General features: G+C 41.9%; 1 protein-coding gene across 7 annotated transcripts in view; it reads left to right on the top strand.

Moving 5' to 3' along the window:
* The window catches only part of LOC126278000 (uncharacterized), a 269064-nt gene that overhangs the window by 191654 nt on the left and 50278 nt on the right, over nucleotides 1-27132 (top strand). For all 7 annotated transcript variants that reach the window (XM_049977688.1, XM_049977683.1, XM_049977689.1 and 4 more), the window contains one exon: nucleotides 19052-19097. In XM_049977688.1, coding sequence (XP_049833645.1) covers nucleotides 19052-19097 — 46 coding nt within the window. The remainder of the gene's footprint in view (nucleotides 1-19051; nucleotides 19098-27132) is intronic.

Below are 27132 nucleotides of genomic sequence, written 5' to 3'. Positions count from 1 at the left end.
TGAAATACTCACTAGTGAAACTCTTTTTATAAAAAGGATAGAAAAGATAATGCAGACAGTTACCAGCTAATTTCTTTGCTGCCACAGTTTTCAAAAGTTTTTGAGAAAGCAATGTGAAGGTGAGTAATGGAAATAGTAGCACATGTAATTTGCTGTTAGATTTTCAGTTTGGTTTTAGTCCAATGCTATTTATTCTTTTGTGTGAAGCACTAGCAGGGCTATATGATAGATTGAAGACATTTGGTGTTTTGATTATATAACAAAAGCAGTGGATTGTGTGAACCATACAATACTTCCCCCCTCTATCTTTCCACCTCCTACCCCTCACTCCATCTCCTCCTCCCCTTCTCTTTGTCAATCTGCCCCATCCCCTGTGCCTAATCTTCATCTGCTCCTTCATCTGTATCCACCTCCTTCTCCATCTTCTAATTCCACCTCCTCCCACCCTCTCTTTGTCCATCTTCCTCTCCCCCCTCTCTGTCCATCTCACTCTCCCTCCCCTCTCTCCCCATCTCTCTCCCCATCTCTCTCCCTCTCCCTGTCCATTTCCTCCTCTTGCCTTTCTCTGTCCATTTTCTCCTCTTCGCTCGCTCTGTCCATTTCCTCCTCCACCTCTGTCTGTTCATCTTTTCCTCCTCACTCGCCCAGACTATCTTTTCATCTCCCCATCTCTCTTGATCTTCTCCTCTTTCTTTCTCTGTCCATCTCCTTTCTTTGTGTCCAAACACCCCTCTCTTATCTCTGTACATCTCATCCTCCTGTCTGTGCCTACCTCTTCTTTCCCCCTCACTGTCTCTCCATCTCCTCCCCCCCCCCCCCCCCCTAGTCTTTCCATATTATGCTCATGCAAGTTCGTGGCTGGTCATTGTTACCCCTTCCCGTATTACTTTCCAGATTATAACTAATATAAGTCATCCAGGGGTTTAGGATAAGCTTTTTACCCATTGCTTTGCCCACAAATGCACATGTCAACAATATTTCACACACATTTAACAATTTCACACATATTTGAACATTTCAAACAATTGAAAATCCAGGAAGGAATGTAACAGCGCTATGAAAAGGAAAGTTGCCACGCACCATTAGTGGAGATGCTGAGTCGCAGATAGGCACAGTATAGCATCCTCCTACAGGCCAACCGCAAATTAGAACAACATGCCACCCTCCACCTCAAAAAACTATCCAATCTCCTGGTTTCCCACCTCCGGAAAGGCAACTCACTCACCCTCCACAACCTTTCCAACAAACCTCAACCTCCTCTCATTGCACACAGACCCAGTCTCTCCCATCTACTCAATCTCCCACTTCCAGCTCCACTCCCCCCAACACCTCAAAATTCTAGTCAACACAATCTGGAACCACAACACCCCAATTCAGTAGTTAACCTTTCCTCCAAACCCCTCTCCCAATCTGAAACCTCTGTCCTATCCAAAGGCCTCACCTTCAGCCCCACTCCCAGGTTCAACCAAACTGCCCTTGTCAAGGATTTACTGTCCTACACTCGTAGTCTCTGCTGGAAATATCACTTTGCCACGAAGAAAAACAATCCTGATCCCACTCCTAATGATCCAACTCCCCAAGACACTATCCAAATTGAACCCTGCCTGCAACAGTTCCGTCCTCCATCACAGCGGGACCCACCTCCTCCTCCTCAAAATCACCCTCTCCAAACCTTCCAGGAATTTCTCACTTCCTGCCTTGCCTCTCAATCTTTCTTGAAAAACCTTAATCCTACTCCCAACATCACCACAGCCGAATCCCAGGCTATCTGTGATCTGAAAGCTGACCGATCCTTCATCATTCTTCCGGCTGACAAGGGCTCCACGACTGTGGTACTTGATCGTCGGGAGTATGTGGCTGAGGGACTGCGTCAGCTTTCAGACAAATCTACATACAAAGTTTGCCGAAGTAATCCCATTCCTGATGTCCAGGCGGAGCTTCAAGGAATCCTCAGAACCTTAGGCCCCCTACAAAACCTTTCACCTGACTCCATCAAACTCCTCACCCCACCGTCACCTCGCACTCCTACCTTCTACCTACTTCCTAAAATTCACAAACCCAAACATCCTGGCCGCCCCGTTGTAGCTGGTTACCAAGCCCCCACAGAACGTATCTCTGCCTACGTAGATCAACACCTTCAACCCATTACATGCAGTCTCCCATCCTTCATCAAAGACACCAACCACTTTCTCGAACGCCTGGAATCCGTACCCAGTCTGTTACCCCCAGAAACCATCCTGGTAACCATTGATGCCACTTCCCTATACACAAATATCCCGCACGTCCTGGGCCTCGCTGCAATGGAGCACTTCCTTTCACGCCGATCACCTGCCACCCTACCTAAAACCTCTTTCCTCGTCACCTTAGCCAGCTTCATCCTGACCCACAACTTCTTCACTTTTGAAGGCCAGACATACCAACAATTAAAGGGAACAGCCATGGGTACCAGGATGGCCCCCTCGTATGCCAACCTATTTATGGGTCGCTTAGAGGAAGCCTTCTTGGTTACCCAAGCCTGCCAACCCAAAGTTTGGTACAGATTTATTGATGACATCTTCATGATCTGGACTCACAGTGAAGAACAACTCCAGAATTTCCTCTCCAACCTCAACTCCTTTGGTTCCATCAGATTCACCTGGTCCTACTCCAAATCCCATGCCACTTTCCTAGACGTTGACCTCCATCTGTCCAATGGCCAGCTGCACACATCCGTCCACATCAAACCCACCAACAAGCAACAGTACCTCCATTATGACAGCTGCCACCCATTCCATATCAAACGGTCCCTTCCCTACAGCCTAGGCCTTCGTGGCAAACGAATCTGCTCCAGTCCTGAATCCCTCGACCATTACACCAACAACCTGAAAACAGCTTTCGCATCCCGCAACTACCCTCCCAACCTGGTACAGAAGCAGATAACCAGAGCCACTTCCTCATCCCCTCAAACCCAGAACCTCTCACAGAAGAACCCCAAAAGTGCCCCACTTGTAACAGAATACTTCCCGGGACTGGATCAGACCTTGAATGTGGCTCTCCAGCATGGATACGACTTCCTAAAATCCTGCCCCGAAATGAGATCCATCCTTCATGAAATCCTCCCCACTCCACCAAGAGTGTCTTTCCGCCGTCCACCTAACCTTCGTAACCTCTTGGTTCATCCCGATGAAATCCCCAAACCACCTCCCCTACCCTCTGGCTCCTACCCTTGCAACCGCCCCCGGTGTAAAACCTGTCCTATACACCCTCCCACCACCACCTACTCCAGTCCTGTAACCCGGAAGGTGTACACGATCAAAGGGAGAGCCACATGTGAAAGCACCCACATGATTTACCAACTGACCTGCCTGCACTGTGATGCTTTCTATGTGGGAATGACCAGCAACAAACTGTCCATTCGCATGAATGGACACAGGCAGACAGTGTTTGTTGGTAATGAGGATCACCCTGTGGCTAAACATGCCTTGATGCACGGCCAGCACATCTTGGCACAGTGTTACACCGTCCGAGTTATCTGGATACTTCCCACCAACACCAACCTATCCAAACTCCGGAGATGGGAACTCGCCCTTCAGTATATCCTCTCTTCTCGATATCCGCCAGGCCTCAACCTCCGCTAATTTCAAGTTGCCGCCGCTCATACCTCACCTGTCTTTCAACAACTTCTTTGCCTCTGTACTTCCGCCTCGACTGACATCTCTGCCCTTACTCTTTGCCTTTAAATATGTCTGCTTGTGTCTGTGTATGTGCGGATGGATATGTGTGTGTGTGTGCGCGAGTGTACACCTGTCCTTTTTTTCCCCTAAGGGAAGTCTTTTCGCTCCCGGGATTGGAATGACTCCTTACCCTCTCCCTAAAACCCACATCCTTTCATTTTTCCCTCTCCTTCCCTCTTTCCTGACGAAGCAACTGCCAGTTGCGAAAGCTCGTAATTCTGTGTGTGTGTTTGTGTGTTTTGTTCATGTGCCTGTCTGCCGGCGCTTTCCCGCTTGGTAAGTCTTGGAATCTTTGTTTTTAATATATTTTTCCCATGTGGAAGTTCCAAGACTTACCAAGCGGGAAAGCACCGGCAGACAGGCACATGAACAAAACACACACACACACACACACACACACACACACACACACACACACACACACACAGAATTACGAGCTTACGCAACTGGCAGTTGCTTCGTCAGGAAAGAGGGAAGGAGAGGGAAAAATGAAAGGATGTGGGTTTTAAGGGAGAGGGTAAGGAGTCATTCCAATCCCGGGAGCGGAAAGACTTCCCTTAGGGGAAAAAAAGGACAGGTGTACACTCGCGCGCACACACACACACACACACACACACATATATCCATCCGCTTATACACAGACACAAGCAGACATATATATATATATATATATATATATATATATATATATATATATATCTCACACACACACATACACACACACACACACACACACACACACACACACACACACACATGCAAGACTCAACTCTCACACACGACTGCAGCTTATTCTACAAAATCAAGAGGATGTTTGTGCACAAGATCCTGCACCAGAAATACTTTCACAGTTATTCATGGCTATAGAGGCAGCATGGCTCAGTATTTCTGCAGGGGACTTCCAATGACCTGTAGAGTTGAGTTGCTGCACTATGCTTGAAAAACAAGGTGGTCTGCCATGATATTAGCAGGTATTCCATGGCTTTTGTCACCTCAGTCTAATCAATCATAGAAAATGGCAAGACTACTTGCTGGTCCATTTGGGCATTTGGGCAGTGCTGATCAGATGCCTGTTTAATTTGATATGGTGTCAAATGTGGTTTATGTGAAGAGCATTAAAAGTGTACCTATAGGAAGTTCTGCCAATGAAAAGGTCACCAGTAATGCTGAGTGCACTAACAGAATGGAAGGGAGCTCCTCCTGTACATGATTCTTTGCAGGTAAACAGTACCAAAAGGAAAACTGCCCACAGAGCCTATCTTTAGATGCGAAGAAAAGTGTTGTATGACAAATGCACTGATTCTAGGTTGGTTGAAGGTTGGTAGGAACAGAATACCAGGCTCTTTGTCTAAAAGAAGAAAAATGTTTGTGCTGGATTCTTTCAGGGGATACCTCACCCAGGAAGTTAAGGTTCTGATAGTGAAGAACAACACAGACCTTGTCACAACCCCGGGTGGCATGACCTCACGACTTCAAGTAATAGGCGAATAAACTTTTTATGATTCACTTGTGACAGCTTTACAGTGAGTTGCTTCTTCAAGGAGACAATGCTCTCACTCCAGGGGGAAATTAAAGAACATTAAGTATCCATGCTGGGTCAGTGGATCCTTACCACCTGGGGCAGAATCTCAAGTGAATGTATTATGGAAGGATTCAAAAAGTGCTGCATATGCAATGGTATGGATGACTCAGAAAATGACATACTGTGATAGAAGTGTTAGGAAGGAAGAAATGCCTGTAGGCTTACAAGTGAATATAGTGAGACCGATGATGATGATTATTATTAAAAATTCCATGTGCACGTCACCGAAGTGTCATCACATCAAAAGACTTGCACCAGGTGACAGGTCTACCAGATGAGAGACTCTAGCCACATGGCATTTCATTTAATTAAAAATGGTAATAACACGGAGATAATGAGCAGAAAAGGAAGTGAAAATAGTAAATTAGGTAAAACATTTATTTTTTGTTGTTGTATTTCTCCATTTATCATCAAAATGTACACAGTTAGTAAATGGTATAAGTTTAGAATAGCTATAATGTTGACCTTTTTAGGCAGATACTTTATATCAATAAAACAGTTTGCAATTTTGATTAGCCAGATTATGTTGAAAATAAAAATGTTCTCAAGGAACCTCATAAAAAGGGGGAGGAGGAGATTATCTTATGTTCATGGTTGTCTTATACTTGGGTAAATACAGTATTCAGATTCAAGTTGAAAGGTTTTCCCATGGCATACTCCTATTCTGTACAGTAGTTCCTCACAGTACTTGAAAAATTTACTCTGTAATGTGTTATTTATTCCTGTGCTCTCATTTTTCCATGTTTTATTTGTTACTTCTTTCATCATAACTAAATTTTCTAGTAGTGTTCTGTAAACTAGTGCTGAGTTATTCCATGACCAAGTAGCTTTGGCTTGCACAAAACTTGTTGAGTAAATAAATCATAATAAAAATTACACAATAACAAAGAACTTCACATGTGTCTTAGGCAAGAATACAGAGTGTATATAAAAATTATTTTGTTTCTTTTATTTTGGTAATGTGTACTGCAGTCCATTTGAAGTCACTTTTTTATTTGCTCAGTAAATAAAAGTATTGCAGAGTCCATCAAGAGGCCACTGCAAGATGTTCAGTTCTCATTTGGATATAATATTCAAGTTGCTAATTCTTTCAGAGAAAATACTTCAGTGGCAATAATATCTTTGACACCCAAGGTTATCCCAGTGGCTATCAGGGAATGAAAAATATGTAAAGTAGGGTAGTGTTTTCGTCTGACAGGTGTTTTTGGCTGATGGTCAAGACAGTAAATTCATTTACTGTGTATTCTGTGTTAATTTTGGGGTATGAGGTAAGTGCCAGTTATTGGAAGTGCTTCTCTGTATTTCATTGTGTAATGTGTAAACTAAACTGAGGACTGATATATTTGCTTAAGAAATTCCTCGTTGAAACAAAATCAAAAGATAATGTTGCTGCTAGTCTACATCTACATCTAGGTGCTTACTCACAGACTGCAATATGGCACATACCACTACCTGTCATTTCCTCTCCTGGTCGACTCACAAATAGAACGAGGGAAAAAAAACTGTCTAAAAGCCTCCAGATGAGCCCTAATTGCATGCATCTTATTTTCATGGTTCTTATGTGAAATGTATGTTGGCAGCAGTAGAATCATTCTGCAGTTGGCCTCAAATACCAGTTCTCTAAAGTTGTGCAATAATACCAGGCAGAAAGAACATCAACTTTCCTCCAGGGATTCCTGTTTGAGTTCATGAAGTATCTCTGTAATACTTGCTTGCTGATCTAACCTACTAGTAACAAATCTAGCAGTCTGCCTCGAATTACTGCATTGCCTTCCTTTAATCCATCCTGGTGCCAAAGAATGGATCACACTAGCTTTCTGTGTGGCATCTCCTTTATGGATGAGCTACACTTCCCCAAAATTCTCCCATTAAAAAGAAGTCGAGAATTCTCTGTCCCTACTACCAACCTGATGTGCTCATTTCACATCACATTGCTTTGCATTGTTATGCCATAATTATGCCTATGAATCGACTGTCTCAAGCTGCACCCTATTAGATGCTGTATTTGAATGTTACGGGACTGTTGTTCCCATTCATCTGCAGTACTTACATTTTTCTTCATTTAGAACAAGCTGCCATGTATCACACCAACTAGAAATTTTGTCTAAGTCATCTTGAATATTCCTATATTCCTACAGTCACTCAGTGATGACACCTTCCCGTACATCATAGCATCATCAGCAAACAGCTGTAAATTACAGCTCACCCTGTTCATCAGATCATTTATGTGTACAGAGAATAAGAGTGGCCCCATCGAACTTCCCTGAGGGTTCCTGACGATACCCTTGTCTCTAATGAAAACTTGCTGTCAAAGACCACGTGTCTTGTTCTATTGTTTTCTACCCACTCACCTAAACCGTATTTCAGATCTTCGTCAGTGGTGGTGGTGGTGGTGGGGGGGGGGGGGGGGGGGGGGGTGCACAGAGTCAAATGCTTTCCAGAAATCTAGAAATATGAAACCTGCATGTTGCCTTCCATCCATGGTTTGTTTGATGTCACATTTGAAAAGGGCTAACCAGTCATCTAAAGCAGTCTTTATGGGAGTCCAGTATTAGGCACATAATGAGGCTCCTTAGGGATATGGATGCCAAGAAAGGGAAAAAGTGTACTGTGTACTCTGTCTGGAAAGTCATCCCTGATGTGGAATAGGTGCTTTTGGATGCCATGAAGAGCACAGAGTGCAGCCAGCTGCAGGTGGTGGCTCATGGCGTTACTTATGATGTGTGCCACTTTCTATTGGAAGAGATTCTTTCTGGTTTCCAGTGGTTATCGGAAGTGGTACAGATGGCCAGTCTTGCTTGCAAGATGAAGGCAGAGCGTACTATCTGTAGTATTGTCAACAGTACCAATTACAGACCTTTGGTACAGAGCTGAGTGGAGGGTCTGAATCAGAGACTCAGACAGTTATGTGACCAAGTAGATTGCAGATTTCTTGACTTGTGCCCTAAGGTGGTGGGTATCAGGTTCCACTTAACAGGTTAGGGGTCCATCACATCCAGGAAGCAGCTACATGGCTAGTAGGGGTTGTGTGGAGTAGACTGGGCAATTTTTTAGGTTGGAGGGCCTCAAGAAAAAACGAAGGCTTCGCTCTCAAAGGGTGCAGCTCAGACACAGGACAATGTCTGGCATTCCTCAGGGAAGTGTTATGTGCCCTCCGCTGTTCATAATCTATAGTAATGATTTATGTTACTAATCTAAAGGCTGTTAATTCATCAAGGAATATCCGTTACGACCAACTTAAATGGGGATGATCACATATATAATGTTGTGCAGGAGGTGAACCAAAGACTGTGTTTTATTTGCAGAACTTTTAGAAGATATAACGAACCCACTAAAGAGACTGCATACATTACACTTATCTGTCTTCTGCTAGAATACACTAGACTCTCGCTGAACTGGTCATTCCTCATATGTATGGGTGCTGGATTAGCAGAAGTGCTGGATTGTTGAGTGTGTTTAAAAATTAGTACAAACACATAGGGATTGTACTTTATCAAATCGAAAGATACAATCAGTTTTACAGAAAACTTAGTTCTTGAGTCTGTACACGCATATTAGTATCACTTGACATTCACTATGAAACATGTCCCAAAGTTTTGGTTGCCACCATGATGATACATGACGGTAGTATGCTTTATCATACAACGGCTTTACAAGCTTTTCATAGGTCTTGCCATGTTTCTGATTGTTGCATAATGTACTCCAGGAAGATGTTCCCAGCTTCAGCACTAGCAGTTTGCGATATCCTTATGTTTTCTCCTCCTATGTCCTTCTCTTCATCAGATTCACTGTAACTTTCCTGTGAGTGTATGATTACCTCTTTTCTGCTGAAGTTTGGTCATAAATAGTTGCTCATCCAACACTGTTGCCAGCAACAATGGTTCTGTGAAGAACCTGAGTTCAATTTATATCTAATTTCGAGTTTATGCTTGAGGTTTAGTATAATATGTTTCCCTTTAAAAACCACGATAATGATCCCTAAGGAAAGCCGCAATTTCTACGTGTACAAGAACGTTGAACATTATAATTAAATAACAACATTGTTGCAGACAAAATTTCATTATTGTAGGCGCCATTTCAGGTTGAATGACTAGAAGCCAGAAGCGTGCCGGATTACTGAGGGGCAACTACTGAGGGCCATATTAGTGAGAGATTAGTGTATTACCACATGGTAAGGGATCCTCATCAGATAGGAGTGATGGAGGAGATCAAAAAAGTTCAAAGTAGGGCAGCTTGTTTTGCATTATTGAAAAATAGGGGAGAGTGTGTCATGGATATGGTACACAAGTTTGGGAGCTAATCATTAAAACAAAAGAGTTTTTTTGTTGTGACAAGATTATTTCATGAAATTTCAATCTCCAACTTTCTCTTTTGAATGAAAAAGTATTTTCTACAAAGGGCGAAAAAAAAAAAGTTGTGATAAAATAAGAGAAATCACAGCTAGCATGGAAAGATTTAAGTGTTCTTTTTTCCTGTGCATTGTCAGGAGTGGAATGGAAGAGAAATAGTGTAAAAATTATCCGATGAACCCACTTCCAGGCTCTTAAGTATGAATTGCAGAGTAGTGATGTAGATGTAGATGAGTGTGCTCTGTTGCCAAAAAAGTAGTAATGTTTGTTCCACTTTGCGAGTATTGCAGTAGATTACATCTACAGTTGGTTCAAGCACAGCTGCAAGCAGTGAAAATCAGTCCTCTTCATAGGTTAACCCTGATTTTCACCTAGACAGATGTTATGAGTGAGTACTAGCCTGCACTAAATCAAGGACAAGTTACCATTTGTCCAATGGGTTTGATAAAGATATACAAGGTTACTTCGTTTGTTGTAGCATATCTCTGTAAAGAAATGCAGTTATATGTACTCCTGCATAAAGGCAGGGCCTGTCAGAAGATATGGGGATAATATAAAGAACTGCTATTATAAAGTTTTTCTCAGTAACAACAAAGATAAATTGTTTCACTACTTTACAATATCCAACAACACTGAACACAGAAAACTTGTGAATACTTAGAAGAGTAAGATATTTAACTCTGTTATTCCCATTGGTTTCATCATCATCATCATCATCATCATCATAATCATCTTCACCTTCATCTTGTACAGTGTCCTGCCACTAGCAACTTGTACTTGGAATACAAGCCCCTCCATCTTCTCCAGTCTTACCTCTACCTCTCTGTAGATTACATCTACAGTTGATTAGAGCATGTGAAATTGGTTCATAGACAGCTACAAGCAGTGAAAGTCAGTCTTCTTCATAGGTCCAGTCTCATCCTCTGATGCTAATACTTCCTTCTACTTATTTTAGTGATTTGTCTGTAAGCATTCCTCTTGGTCTCTTGCCCTACATCTTCATCACACACATCTTCCTAGTCTTCATTATGGTGATTACTTGAAATCAAATAACGGACTACATAATTGCTGTATAATATGTTTGGTATATCATCTCCATAGTGTCTGGGGGACATCTTTGTTCCACTCAAAGTAATGACTCCCCTCAGCTACTCAGCTACTATAAAACCTACACATGTAAGGCTGATAAGACACCCTAAAACGATGCACAGTGATGCAATGTGGAAAATTGTAAAAAGGGAAAGAGGGGGGGAAATAGTGCACAAGAGCTTAGAAATTGAAACCAACAATGAAATGATAGCTAATTCTTAAGCTGCGGGCCTCCTTTGACAAAGTCTTTACAAGCAAGTCTTTAAAATTATGAAAGAAGATTGTATACTTGGAAGAAACCTGGTGTATCACCTTTATACTATCTGGGGGACATCTTTGTTCCACACAAAGTAATGACTCCCCTCAGCTACTCAGCTACTATAAAAGCTACACATATAAGGTTGATAAGACATCCTAAAATGATGCACAATGATGAGACCCTGGAAGATTTCAGACTGATTATGTAATGGTAAGACTGAGATTTTGGAACCAGATTTTATACTGTAGGACTTTCCAGTGGCAGATGTAGACTCTGGCCATAATTAATTTGTTATGAAGTTTAGATAAAAACTGAAGAATTTACAAAAAGGTGGGAAATTAATGAGATGGGCCGTGAGTGGCTACGCAGTTTTTCCCATGTGGAATATATATATATATATATATATATATATATATATATATATATATATATATATATATATATATATTAAAAACAAAGATTCCAAGACTTACCAAGCGGGAAAGCGCCGGCAGACAGGCACATGAACAAAACACACAAACACACACACAGAATTACGAGCTTTCGCAACTGGCAGTTGCTTCGTCAGGAAAGAGGGAGGGAGAGGGAAAAATGAAAGGATGTGGGTTTTCAGGGAGAGGGTAAGGAGTCATTCCAATCCCGGGAGCGGAAAGACTTCCCTTAGGGGAAAAAAAGGGTGTATGTGCGGATGAATATGTGTGTGTGTGTGTGCGCGAGTGTACACCTGTCCTTCAGGCTTCACAGCGTAGGCAGGTCAGTTGGTAAATCACGTGAGTGCTTTCACACGTGGCTCTGCCTTTGATGCTTGATGGTGCTTGATGGTGGGTTTGATGTGGACGGATGTGTGAAGCTGGCCATTGGACAGATGGAGATCAACGTCAAGGAAAGTGGCATGGGATTTGGAGCAGGACCAGGTGAATCTGATGGAACCAAAGGAGTTGAGGTTGGAGGGGAAATTCTGGAGTTCTTCTTCACTGTGAGTCCAGATTATGAAGATGTCATCAATAAATCTGTATCAAACTTTGGGTTGGCAGGTGTGGGTAACCAAGAAGGCTTCCTCTAAGCGACCCGTAAATAGCATGGCGCACGAGGGGGCCATCCTGGTACTCATGGCTGTTCCCTTTAATTGTTGGTATATCTTGCCTTCGAAAGTGAAGAAGTTGAGCGTCAGGATGAGGAAAGAGGTTTTAGGTAGGTTGAAAGGAAGTGCTCCATTGCAGCGAGGCCCTGGATGTGCGGGATATTTGTGTATAGGGAAGTGGCACCAATGGTTACAAGGATGGTTTCCGGGGGTAACAGACTGGGTAAGGATTCCAGATGTTCGAGAAAATGATTGGTGTCTTTGTTGAAGGATGGGAGACTGCATGTAATGGGTTGAAGGTGTTGATCTACGTAGGCAGAGATATGTTCTGTGGGGGCTTGGTAACCAGCTACAGTGGGGGAGCCGGGATGATTGGGTTTGTGAATTTTAGGAAGTAGGTAGAAGGTAGGGGTGCTTGGTGTTGGTAGGGTCAGGAGGTTGATGGAGTCAGTTGAAAGGTGGTAGGGGGCCTACGGTTCTGAGGATTCCTTGAAGCTCCGCCTGGACAACAGGAATGGGATTACCTTGGCAAACTTTGTATGTAGTGTTGTCTGAAAGCTGATGCAGTCCCTGAGCCACATACTCCCAATGATAAAGTACCACGGTCGTGGAACCCTTGTCAGCCGGAATAATGACGATGGATCGGTCAGCCTTCAGATCACGGATAGCCTGGGCTTCAGCCGTAGTGATGTTGGGAGGAGGATTAAAGTTTTTTTTTTAAGAAGGATTGAGAGGCAAGGCTGGAAGTGAGAAATTCCTGGAAGGTTTGGATAGGGTGATTTTGAGGAAGAGGAGGTGGGTCCCGCTGAGACACAGGATGGAACTGTTCCAGGCAGGGTTCAATTTGGATAGTGTCATGGGGAGTTGGATCATTAGGAGTAGTATTAAGATTATTTTTCTTCGTGGCAAAGTGATATTTCCAGCAGAGAGTACAAGTGTAGGACAGTAAATCTTTGACGAGAGCTGTTTGGTTGAATCTGGGAGTAGGGCTGAAGGTGAGGCCTTTGGATAGGACAGAGGTTTCGGATTGGGAGAGAGGTTTGGAGGAAAGGTTAACTACTGAATAATTTAATCATAGCTAACACTTGGTTTAAGAATCATGAAAGAAGGTTCTATACATGGAAGAACCCTGGAGATACTAAAATGTATCAGATAGATTATATAATGTTAAGACAGAGATTTAGGAACCAGGTTTTAAATTGTAAGACATTTCCAGGGACAGATGTGGACTCTGACCACAATCTTTTGGTTATGAACTGTAGATTAAAATTGAAGAAACTGCAAAAAGGTGGGAATTTAAGGAGATGGGACCTTGATAAACTGACTAAACCAGAGGTTGTACAGAGTTTCAGGGAGAGCATCAGGGAACAATTGACAGGAATGGGGGAAAAAGAAATACAGTAGAAGAAGAATGTGTAGCTTTGAGGAATGAAATAGTGGTGGCAGCAGAGGATCAAATAGGTAAAAAGACAAGGGCTTGTAGAAATCCTTGGGTAACAGAAAAAATATTGAATTTAATTGATGAAAGGACAAAATATAAAAATGCAGTAAATGAAGCAGGCAAAAAGGAATACAAAAATGATATAGACAGGAAGTGCAAAACGGCTAAGTGGGGATGGCTAGAGGACAAATGTAAGGCTTATATCACTAGGGGTAAGATAGATACTGCCTACAGGAAAATTAAAGAGACCTTTGGAGAAAGGAGAACCACCTGCATGAATATCAAGAGCTTTGATGGAAACCCAGTTCTAAGCAAAGAAGGGAAAGCAGAAAGGTGGAAGGAGTATATAGAGGGTCTATACAAGGGCGATGTACTTGAGGCCAATATTATGGAAATGGAAGAGGATGCAGATGAAGATGAAATGGGAGATATGATACTGCTTGAAGGGTTCGACAGAGCACTGAAAGACCGAAGATGAAACAAGGCCCCGGGAGTGGACTACATTCCGTTAGAACTACAGATAGCCTTGGGAGAGCCAGCCCTGACAAACTCTACCAAATGGTGAGCAAGATGTATGAGACACGCGAAATGCCCTCAGACTTCAAGAAGAATATAATAATTCCAATCCCAAAGAAAGCAGGTGTTGACAGATATGAAAATTACCAAACTATCAGTTTAATAACCACGGCTGCAAAATACAAACACGAATTCTTTACAGACAAATGGAAAAACTGGTAGAAGCTGACCTGGGAGAAGATCAGTTTGGATTCCGTAGAAATACTGGAACATGTGAGGCAATACTGACCCTAGGACTTGTCTTAGAAGAAAGATTAAGGAAAGGCAAACCTATATTTCTAGCATTTGTAGACTTAGAGAAAGCTTTTGACAGTGTTTACTGGAATACACTCTTTCAAATTCTGAAGGTGGCAGGGGTAAAATACAGGGAGCGAAAGGCTATTTACAATTTGTACAGAAAGCTGATGGCAGTTATAAGAGTCGAGGGACATGAAAGGGAAGCAGTAGTTGGGAAGGGAGTGAGACAGGGTTGTAGCCTGTCCCTGATGTTATTCAATCTGTACGTTGAGCAACCAGTAAAGGAAACAAAAGAAAAATTTGGAGTAGGTATTAAAATCCAGGGAGAAGAAATAAAAACTTTGAGGTTCGCCGATGACATTGTAATTCTCTCAGAGACAGCAAAGGACTTGGAAGAGCAGTTGAATGGAATGGACAGTGTCTTTATAGGAGGATATAAGATGAACATCAACAAAAGCTAAACGAGGATAATGGATTGTATTCGAATTGAGACGGGTGATGCTGAGGGGATTAGATTAGGAAATGAGACACTTAAAGTAGTAAAGGAGATTTGCTATTTGGGGAGCAAAATAACTGATGATGGTCGAAGTAGAGAGGATATAAAATGTAGACTGGCAATGGCAAGCAAAGCGTTTCTGAAGAAGAGAAATGTGTTAACATCGAGCATAGATTTAAGCGTCAGGAAGACGTTTCTGAAAGTATTTGTGTGGAGTGGAGCCATGTATGGAAGTGAAACATGGACAATAAATAGTTTGGACAAGAAGAGAATAGAAGCTTTTGAAATGTGGTGCTACAGAAGAATGGCGCTAGCTGCGCAGCATTTGTGCACCGCCGCCGTCAGTGTCAGCCAGTTTGCTATGGCATACGGAGCTCCATCGCAGTCTTTAACACTGGTAGCATGCCGCGACAGCGTGGACGTGAACCGTATGTGCAGTTGACGGACTTTGAGCGAGGGCGATAGTCGGCATGCGGGAGGCCGGGTGGACGTACCGCCAAATTGCTCAACACGTGGGGCATGAGGTCTCCACAGTACATCGATGTTGTCGCCAGTGGTCGGCGGAAGGTGCATGTGCCCGTCGACCTGGGACCGGACCGCAGCGACGCACCGGATGCACGCCAAGACCGTAGGATCCTACGCAGTGCCGTAGGGGACCGCACCGCCACTTCCCAGCAAATTAGGGACACTGTTGCTCCTGGGGTATCGGCGAGGACCATTCGCAACCGTATCCATGAAGCTGGGCTACGGTCCCGCACACCGTTAGGCCGTCTTCCGCTCACGCCCCAACATTGTGCAGCCCGCCTCCAGTGGTGTCGTGACAGGCGTGAATGGAGGGACGAATGGAGACGTGTCATCTTCAGCGATGAGAGTCGCTTCAGCCTTGGTGCCAGTGATGGTCGTATGCGTGTTTGGCGCCGTGCAGGTGAGCGTCACAATCAGGACTGCATACGACCGAGGCACACAGGGCCAACACCCGGCATCATGGTGTGGGGAGCGATCTCCTACACTGGCCGTACACCTCTGGTGATCGTCGAGGGGACACTGAATAGTGCACGGTACATCCAAACTGTCATCGAACCCATCGTTCTACCATTCCTAGACCAGCAAGGGAACTTGCTGTTCCAACAGGACAATGCACGTCCGCATGTATCCCGTGCCACTCAACGTGCTCTAGAAGGTGTAAGTCAACTACCCTGGCCAGCAAGATCTCCGGATTTGTCCCCCATTGAGCATGTTTGGGACTGGATGAAGCATCGTCTCACGTGGTCTGCACGTCCAGCACGAATGCTGGTCCAACTGAGTTGCCAGGTGGAAATGGCATGGCAAGCCGTTCCACAGGACTACATCCAGCATCTCTACGATCGTCTCCATGGGAGAATAGCAGCCTGCATTGCTGCGAAAGGTGGCTATACACTGTACTAGTGCCGACATTGTGCATGCTCTGTTGCCTGTGTCTATGTGCCTGTGGTTCTGTCAGTGTGATCATGTGATGTATCTGACCCCAGGAATGTGTCAATAAAGTTTCCCCTTCCCGGGACAATGAATTCACGGTGTTCTTATTTCAATTTCCAGGAGTGTAGTACTTAACCTGTACCTAAAGCAGAAATATTTTTTGTTGGATATTTCCAAAACTTTAAAAAAGTCGGTTATTTATGAAAGTCTATTTTTGTTCACAAAAAATGCATTTAGCATATTCTGTAAGTAATATTCCTACAATGAACTAATAAGTACATAAATAAATATATTTGAAAATTAAAATACTACAAATGCACTGTATGTAAAGTAAAGTAGTTGACTACCCCATTTTACTCATTTGTGTAAATAACTGATTTATTTGCCCTTGAAGGCTAATTACTCAACATAAAACTGTAATAATACAGGCATTGGCAACACTGGTCATTATTTAAAAGACTAGCATAATGAATAAAAGAATGTGTGCCGTAGCAGTATCAAAGCGAGCGAACTGTCTTTCTGGAAATCGAGACTGGAGCTAACGAACTGAAAGAGTGACCTAGTTCGTGACGGAACCGCAAACTAAACTGAACGTTCCCAGTCGCAAACTATTATGCGCAAGACTAATGCGTGCCCACATGAATGTTCCCCAGAGCATAATGGAGGCACCGCCAGTTTGTCTCTGTCCCGCAGTACACGTGTCAATGGAAGATGACTGATTCGCGCCCTCCCATCAACATGGTGAAGATAGAATCAGAATTCATCAGACCATGCAAAGCTCTGCGCCAGTGCCCATTGCTGATGGTCATGTGTCCATTGTGGTCATAGTTGCTGATGAAATTGTGTTAACATTGGCATATGCATGGTTCATTGGCTATGGAGGCCCATTGTTGGGAGTGCTCGGTGCACTGTGTGGTCAGACAGACTTTTACTCTCTCCAGCATTAAAGTATGATGTTAGTTCACCCGCTGTTCACCACCTTTCCTGTTTTACCAGTGTGCGCAACCTACAACATCCAACATCTGTAATGTGGGGTGGTTGCCCAACCCCATGATGCCTGGACGTGGTTTCATGTTGGTTTTGCAATGTGTTGAAGACACTCACCACAGCACTTCTTGAAAACCTGAAAATTCATGCAATTACTAAAATGCTCCAGGCCATCACAATCTGTCCTTAGTCAAACTCAGATAGATCACGCGCTTTCCCCGTTCTACACACAGACGGCACGCTCACTGATACTACATGCACCGTGCGTGTGTCTGACTAACAGTCATACCTTTCCAGGTGATACTGTTGTCCCCTGGACGGGTTTATATTGATAGTAGATTAGTGGTGATAAAGTTCTGGATGATCACTATATACAGGGTGAACATTAATAAAACTGTCAAACTGCAGAGATGGATTCCTGAATGGAAGAAAGATCCTGTGAACATGTTTGTGCAAATGTATTCTTACCATGGTAGAAGGTGTTGATGAATGAAAGTTCCTCTGACCACGTGTTGAGTCTGTAGCCCACAGATGATGATTATGCAGACTGATGATGCCAGTTCTGTCAAAGACTGCTTTGAAAGTGAAGAGGGCTAATGACAGAAGTCACATAATTGTGATGGTCTGGTGCAAAAAAACATTAAAAAAATCCTTCCCATTGAGGGAAATCTGTTGCTGATCATCCTTGCACTTGTTGCAGGTGATAGGGGTAGTAGTGGTTGTCATGCAGAATACAGTTAATCAGACTTTGGCTTATGCCATGTTGGTGGGCCACTTTCCTGGAGCTTGTAGTAGCATTCATCTCAATATCCTGTAGAATGTTGTTCTCCAAATCTAGTGTGTGCACAGTCTGCCACTTCCTTGTGCATTCATCTGTCCAAAAGGACCCAAAGCCACACAACTGCCCAAATAAGGCTTGAAATGCTATGTGATATGGGTGGTGCCTGTTAGGGTACTTGTTTTGGTACAGCCATGCTGTCTCTGGAGCATTTTCATTTGCTTGGCTGCACACAAACAGCATCGTGGCTTGTTCCTGCATGAATATCAGCTGCTTACAGCACGCTGCATCAATCACACAGCCTGCAACACACAAGGAACCCATGGCACGTGGTGAGAGGAACTTTTGTTTGTCAGAGTCATCTCCCATGGCAATGATGCATTGCCGGACACATGTTCACAGGACCTTCTTTCCTGTGTTTCCATCCAGGAAACCATCCATGCAGTTTGTTGGTTTTATTAATGTTCACCCCATATAATAATGTACAGGTCACTAGAATGTCTGTGGCGAAGAGTACTCACCATAGTAACAAATGTTAGGATTTCTTCCTATTCCATTCACTTATGAGGAACAGGAAGAATGGCTGGTTAAAAGTATCTGTACAGTGTGATGCATATGGGGCTGTAGTATATTCCTAAATTCTTCACTTAATACTGATTCTTGAAACTTTAATAACAAATGCATTTTAGTACCATTAAGCCCTTAGACTTTTGTAGTGTTTAATCATTTTATGGATTGTGAGTTATTTTCTTCTGTCATAGTATTGTAGTTAACTTTTTTGTTTAGTAGTCATTTGTGCAGAGTAGTCACTACAAATGTCAGTTAATCTGTATTCTTTTTGATTGTACCTCTCTTACTAAATGGTGTCTGAGTGGTATATTCTCCTATAAGTGAGTCAAAGCCATTTATTCAATCCTAACAGCCCATAATGTTCAGGCCCAACAGAAGCAGTATATTTTATGTTCATCATAATTGACAGACATGTTTATTATTATTACTTTTTTTCAGGAAGTAATCAGTTTCCTCATTCAGCTTCCAGTGCTCAAACTGATAGGTGAGTTCATGAGAGGTATTTTTATATTTCCTTAAAATATGCTAATTTGGTACAGTGTTTCATTGTGTTAATTAAATTATCATCTAATAGTGGCTCGTACAGGTTACTTCAGAATATATGTGATGCAGCTCTAGGGCAGTTTCTCACTTCTGATGGCTTGTCACCATTTTAATAACTGAAAAATAAATAATGTACCATAACTTATTCATGATGTAGACCTGCCTGGATAGCAGAGTGTGTTAAAGCACCCATGTCTGGGACACTGGGAGACGCAACAAACCGGGATCTAATCAGCCTGGCAGATTAATGGCGAGAGCCAATTGTGCCGGCCAGGCCGTATATGGTTTTTAATTGCTTTCCCACAGCTGACTAGGTGGCTTCTGGGCTGTTACACACCTCCCACCTCAGTTACACATTTCACAGACATTTAGAAAATGTTCTCTCAATTCTATACAATGCTTGCTGTAGACAGATGGGGTGCACAAATTCCATCCCTGTGTGTGTGTATAGTAGTAGAACGTCCAAGAGACCCATTACCACTAAAAATTGCCAAATCTAAATCTGAAATACCTATGGAGACATGGGGTAAGGCAAGGAAGAGGAAGAAGAAGAAGAACTTGGTCATGATATGCATTGACCATTTAGTCGTCAGTGTAAGCACCTCTTAAAGATTCTTTGTAGATGATAATAATACAATAATGTTCAATGGAAATTGTGGAAGCTTAGTGCTTGGTATGGAGACTAAAAGTTCACTTTATGTACAAGTAACACAAAGTGATGTAATAAGTAGATGGAATTCTTTTGTATAGTGTCAGTGATGCACCAGGGGTAAACCAGTAGAGCTTTTCTTAAAGGACATCATATTTGCCATTGACTGTATAAATTATTTATTCCACAATTGCAATATTGGCCTTTCGGCCATTTTTAAGTGGTATTGCAGAAGGTTGTGCCACTGTGCATGTCAGACTTTAAAATGTGCTGAAACAAAATCTTTTCAACGCCACTTCAAAATGGTCCAAAGGATGAAATTTCAGTTGTGAAATAAATAATTTCTACAGATAATGCCAGATAATTTCTTCTTTAAAAAATTCTACACAAATGTGAACCCTGATGATGAGAAGTTAATTGAAGGATTTTGTAGAGTTAGGGATTCTCTTAAAATGGTGCAACCTAGAAGACGTGTTAATGTGTTGGTATCTGTATTGAGTCACAGTGTTTCTATTAAAAGAGAATGTTCAAAGAAGACCTGACCTATTTGTGCCAGGTTTGTTTTATCAATATGTATGTGTTAAAAGCTTGTACAGTAAATTCTCATGGAATACTCCACAAGAAAAATGTTGTACTTTAGATTAATGGGTGCTTGTAAGATACTGAGAACCTGTTTACACAGAAAATTCTGGCAGGTACGAATAATGTGCAGAAACCATAAACAGAATAAAGGGTTATACTTAAATGTAATGTAATAGATTGAATTAAAAACTCTTAACAAAAATCACTGTTACTGGATTATTTATTAGGGCATGTATGTGAAAATTTTGACAATTATTCCTTATGTGTACCTCTGTGAATGCATGAGAATGGGAGCTTGCGATATTTTTGTGGTCCCTTTCGGCTGTTGTGGTAGATCTTCCTTTGGTATGAAAATATTGTTTGCATTCTTTGGTGTTGGTTTAAGATGTCTGAATTGGATTCAGATGTTGTTTGGAGCAAAGTCTGATCCTTCTTGCTAATCCTCTGTTACAGTTTAGACAAAAACATAAAGCAACTGTAGTATCCAAATATAAATTAGCAATATTAAACTACTCAAATTGCATGTTGCATTACTTTGTGTCTAGTTTTGATTGAATATACCGAATGAATTATTGAGGGGAGGGGGAGGGGACGGGGGGAAAAAAAAAGAAAAGGAAAAAAAGGTATAAAAATAAAATATTTGTGAGTTTATGTACTATTGAAGCAGCAGTGTTACAACTGCAGGTACCAAACGCTCTCTCGTTATTATATGTGCTTCAAATAATTATTGTATTACCAGAAAGTTTGGGCTTGTAAAGTAGAGTCATGAGAAAGCCATACTTACTGCACTTTAAGTGGAATGAAAATATTTAAAAAAATGATTTTTCATTAATATTTGCACAACTTAATATATACTGTTCATTAACATAGTTTACAATTTGTAATTAAAATTTTAAATTTGAAAGAGAGCGGATATTAACATTACATACAAGTTATTTTGATAAGTTAAATGTGAATGCCCTGTATGTTATAAATTCAAGGCTAGTGCATAGATATTTCCTGGTGTGTTTTCACTTGGGGCCATTGGATACATTAATAACTTAACACCAGTGCCCATAGTTCCTCTGTATAAAGATATCATAGTACATAACTTATTAGCTGTAATGACAACCATTGATGTTTCAACAGTTGGTATACAAATGTTCTTTTTTATATGACATCTATTCACTTTTATCAGTTACTGTATTTATTCCACAATCACAATTATGGCATTTTTACCATTTTTAGTGTAAGATTTGATGTTATATTATCCATAGAAATAGATTAAAAATAATGTTTTAGGATTTTGTTAATTTTGATATATGTCATTGGTTGTTATAATAATGTAATTAGATTTATTACTGACATTGTTATGTTTTAAAATACGAACATTTTAGGTTAGGTTTTACAGAGACTGTTACTAATATCAAATGAAACTACAAGTTTACTGTGAGCCGTCCTAATTCATTTCCACAATGTGTTGCAGAGGTTTAAACCTCCAGCATTAGGTGGAGTTATTTGTATTAATATGACGTTTGTGTTGTGTTACACCTTTGGGGTAACCAGTGGCACTGAGAAAGAAAAACACCTCGGAAAAACTTGCAGTGATGACACTGCACATTTACTTTAATAGAATAAAATGAATACAACTGTAAAGAAAAGACTGGAACACCTGTGGAAACTATGGGTGAAAAATGAATTGACGGAACTTTATAGTAAAAAAACAAATGTTTAACACACAGCTTTATTATGAAGAGTTCAGAAAGTACACCAAATTCAGTATGCAGAAAACAAAAGCCACACAGAAGGAAGAAACTAGCTGCTTTTGTCAAACTGTAGTTACCTTCCAAACTGAACGAGAAAAGCCGAGACAAACATACATTTTCACACCTTTCGCCATTGAAACTGTCACTACAGAATAAGAGGCACAACTCATCAAAGGATTGAAACGCAACTTTCAAGATCCACAGGACGAAAAGAACCAATGGGAGGTCATCACTAGTGTCGCACAGATTTCAATCATTGACCTTGAGAAGCAAAATGACAGAATAACAGCCTGACGCAAAATCAGTGTAATTACTGAGGAGGAGATCACAAAACCAGACCTAGCAAAAAATACGAGTAAAGGAGAAGAAGTTGTTGCATGCAGCAGTAAGACTAAATTTAATACAAATAATGCAATAATTGTGAGTTGAGAATGTCAATACAACTGTGGTTATGAACAGAGCTACATACGTAGAGAAAACTATAGCCAAAAACATAACAGAAATACTCAAAGACCAAACATCCAGAATCCAAAAAGAGATTAAACACATCTCAAACAACATAAACTTTCTACTCATCATTCAGGAAGCAAGAAACATTATAACACTGAGCCCACAAGCACCTTGTGCTAGGTCATAATCAAAGATACACAAGAATGAAACTTCAGTCACACTTATAGTGAATTTTAGGAATAGTCTAATATTCAGACTCAACAAAAAGCTCTTCAGAACTCGTAAAGGCAACATACACATACAATAATAGTAGAAAACTTGGAAAAACAGCACAATTGACACAAGTAAAAAACACTCTGATGGAGCCACAGTTGCCTCATTTGGCATACAAAACCTTTATGCTGCTTTACCAACAGGTCCCACAAGACAGGTAATTAATGACAACTTACAAAAACAAAAAAAATACCTTCCACTCACACTACTGAACTAATTGATGTGTTAGAATTCATGCTTTCACACAACTATTTCAGACTCAACAGTAAACTCTACAATCAAATGGCCTATCAGTGGAATCAAACCTTTTGGATTGTTAACGGAAATGTTTATAAACAACTTAGAAGACAAAATTGTGAATTTCAATCACCACACACTCAAAATTATCTGCTACTACAGATATATAGATAACAGCATCATTTTAATCAGTGGTACAAAAGATTATATCAGTGCGTTGAACCAGTTGTTCAACAGCTCAGTGAAAATGTAAAATCAGTATTTGAGAACCAAGTGGATGACAGCATGAACTTACAAGAATTGACAGTTAGAATAATAAATATAAGACACCAATTTGAAATTTAATGGAAATCTACCACAACATTCACAGCTATGCACAACTCCTCTTCTCACCCCACAAAATGGCAGCATTCTAGTATATGGTCATAGATCAATGCAACTACCATTTTCGAAATATAAATGTAAACAAGAAATTGAAGTAATAAAACAAACAGCCATTGCAAAAAGATGTAACGGCTCCATAGTAGACATCCTGAAATACTCAATGGTTGCAAAACAATCAAAGCATAAAAACAAACAGAAAATAAGATCTTCCATAAAGTACCATTCCTGGTTAGTGTTTTGTTTCAGAAAGCCAGTGTCATCAAATGAAAATGCATAAAAATATCTTTCACCAACAACAAGATTGGGCAGACGTTACCTCACAACAGCAACACAAGACACCCACTGCACCATATGGTTGTATATCAGATTGAATCTTTGGGCTGTGACTGTTTCTATGTGGGCCAGACATATAGATAATTTGACATTAGACTCAAGGAATACATGGAAGCACTAAAAAAGAAAAAAGAAAAAAAAACCATACATCAGCAGTATCTAACCATCTGCATGAAGTAAACCAAGCCGACAACTCAAGTGCCGGCATCCTACACATCCAACCTAAAGACAAAAAACTAGACATCCCTGAAACACTCCAAATACACAAACACCAAAGAAAACAACTTGAGTTCATCTGAATTAACAAAATGACAACATTTACAGTGGAATTGCCTTACTCACAAATAAACGAACAGTTTGTACTCTGTCAGCTAGAGAGTATATATACCTATTTATATTGTAAGTAGTACATCTGCATATTATTTTAAAACATAATCAATGTATTACTTCAACTTTTACTTAGTTATAATACACAACAGATGGACGCTAACCACCCACGACACCGACATAACGTAAACAACTTTGTTCTCCCTCAAACAATGGAAAGTCCAGGTCAGAATATTAATAACATTATGAAAAGGGTAAGTTACTACTAACCTTAAAGATGACACATTGATCTCCAGACAGGCATGGTGATAAGATTGTTACACATTTGAAATTTTAGCCAAAGCCTTCTTCAGAAAGGAAAAAAAGCACATATTCACATAAGCAGGCACACCTCTTTCACACATGACCATTATCCCTGGCCACTCCAGCCAGAATGCAACTGTGTTGTGTCAAATGGAAGAAGCAGTCTGGAGTGGGGTGGGGAAAGGAGAAGGATAGCAGGGTACAAATGGGGGGAGACAAGTTAGCGCTACCTGGTGGAGCATGAAGGGACTAGTTGGAGGCAGGACATGGCTGCCAGGCAATGTTTTGGAGGACTAGTTTGAGGCAGGACAAGGCTGCCAGGCAATGTTTGAGAGGCTGTAGAGAAGGGGGGAAATGGGAAACAGAAAAGGAGAGAGGAAAAGACCTGTGGGTGCTGTGGTGGAGAGCAGCATACAGTGAGGGTCAGGGGACATTAATTGGGAAGCAGTGATAAGACAGAGGGGCCAGAAACCATTGGGTGGAGAGTGTGAGGACCATGGACTGAGGCCAGGTTGATTTCAGGAGTGGAGAAGGTGTTGTAAGGATAATTCGATGTGTGCAGTTCAGAAAAGCTGGTGATGGTGGTGGTGGTAGAAGTGTGTGTGGGGGGTTGGGGGGGGGGGGGGGGGGTGAGGAGCCTATACAGCCTGGGCTATGAAGCAGCCATTGAAATAAAGCAAATTATTTTCAGCAACATGTTGTGCCATAGTGTGGTCCATTTTGCTCTTGGCCACAGTTTAGTGTGGCCATTCATCCTGGTGAACAGCTGAACAGTAGTTATACCAATATAAAAAGCTGTCCAATGACTGGAACAGAGGTGGTATATGACATCACTGCTTTCACAGGGGGTCCAGTTTGTGATAGGACTGGAAATGCTGGGAAGGTGTATTAGGGAGGTCTTACACATGGGTTTCGCACAGGCATATGAGTCTCCCTTTAGGCGTGTGATCCTTGTGCCAAGGGGATTGGGATTGGGAGTGGCATAAGGATGGAGTAGGATGTTCTGGAGGTTGGGTGGATGATGGAACGCAACTTTTATTAGGAGTGGGAAGGATGTCTGTCATTTCAGAGCATGATGATAGCTAATCAAAGCTCCGAGGAAGGCTGTGTTTCAGATGTTTGAGTCAAAAGTGGTATTAGGTGATGAAAGGTGCACTCCTTTGTAGCTGGTTCTTGGGGATAGTGGGAGGATTGGGGTGTGTAGGGCTATGGCATGGGAAATCTGTTTGTAAACTTGATTTAGGGTTATTGCCTGGTTGTGGAGGCCTTCGTGACACTTTCAGCATGTTGGGAAAGGGAGTTATCATCACTGCAGGTTCCCTGTCTGCCTACACTTTTGGTGTAGAAGGATGGCAGCTGTCGAAATATGGGTACTGTTGGCTGTTGGTGAGTTTAATGTGGACATAGGTGTGGATGAGCTGCCAGAGAGGAGGAAGTTAACGTCCAGAAAGGAGGCATGCTGGCTTGAGGAGGATCAGCTGAAGAAGATAGGAGAGAAAGGTTGAGGTTGAGAAGGAATGATGATTGGGTGTCTTGGCACTGAGTCCATACCACAAAGATACCATCAATGAACCTGAACAAAACCAGTGGTTTGGGCTTTTGGGAGGCTAGAGAGGTTTCCTGTTGGTGGCCCATAAACAGGTTGGCATTAGAAGGGCGCCATCGGAGTGCGCATGGCGGTGGTTCAGATTTGTTTGTATGGGTATGAGGAATGAGGAAATGGGTTTGGAATTTGAAGGACATTGGGAGAGATAAGTGTTCAATTGTGGCAAGACCAAGGGCTTGAGGGATGTTGGTGTAGAGGGAAGTGACATCAACAGTGACGATTAGGGATCCAAGAGATAAAGGGACAGGTACGGTGGAGAGTAGGTGAAGGAAGTGGTTGGTATCTTTGATGTGGGAGGGTGGATATCGGGCAATGGGTTGGAGGTGTTGATGAATGAGGGTCAATAATCATTCAGTGTGAACACAATAACCAGCTGCAGTAGATTGTTCAAGATTGTTGATTTTTGGGAGCGTGGGTGTGTAATGTGTCATAGAAATGAGGAGGAAAATGGATTCAGGTGAGAGGTTCTGGGTTGGACCTAAGGCTTTAAGTAGTGGTTGGAGGTTATGTTGGACTTCTGAGATGGGACCCCACTGATGGAATTTATAGGTTGTTGAGTCAGACGAGTCGTTCCACCAGGTCTCTCCACATTAAATCCACTAACCAGAAACAGTACCTGCAGCAGCTGCCATCTCTTCCACACCAAAAAATCCCTCCCATACAGTGTGATCATCCAGGGACAAAGTGTCTGCAATGATGAGTATTCCCTTATCCAGTATGCTGAAAGTCACACAAAGGCCTTCACATACAGGCTCCATCTCCAGACCTATTCTGCAAACAGATTTCTCATGAAACTCCCTAGCAGATTAAAACTGTATGTGAACCAAGACTCAAACTTGCGACCTTTGCCTTTCGCGGGCAAGTGCTCTACTGACTGAGCTACCCAAACATGACTCATGACCTGTCCTCACAGCTTAAATTCTGCCAGTACTTCGTCTCCTACCTTCCAGATTTCACAGAAGCTCTTCTGTGAACCTTGCAGAACTAGCACTTCTGGAAGAAAGGTATTGCAGAGATATGGCATAGCCACAGCCTGGGGGATGTTTCCAGAGTGAGATTTTCACTCTGCAGCAGGGTGTGCGCTGAT

This window comes from Schistocerca gregaria, chromosome 6 (assembly GCF_023897955.1).
Source record: "Schistocerca gregaria isolate iqSchGreg1 chromosome 6, iqSchGreg1.2, whole genome shotgun sequence".
NCBI lineage: Eukaryota > Metazoa > Arthropoda > Insecta > Orthoptera > Acrididae > Schistocerca > Schistocerca gregaria.
This window is presented reverse-complemented; position numbering and strand designations above follow the sequence as displayed.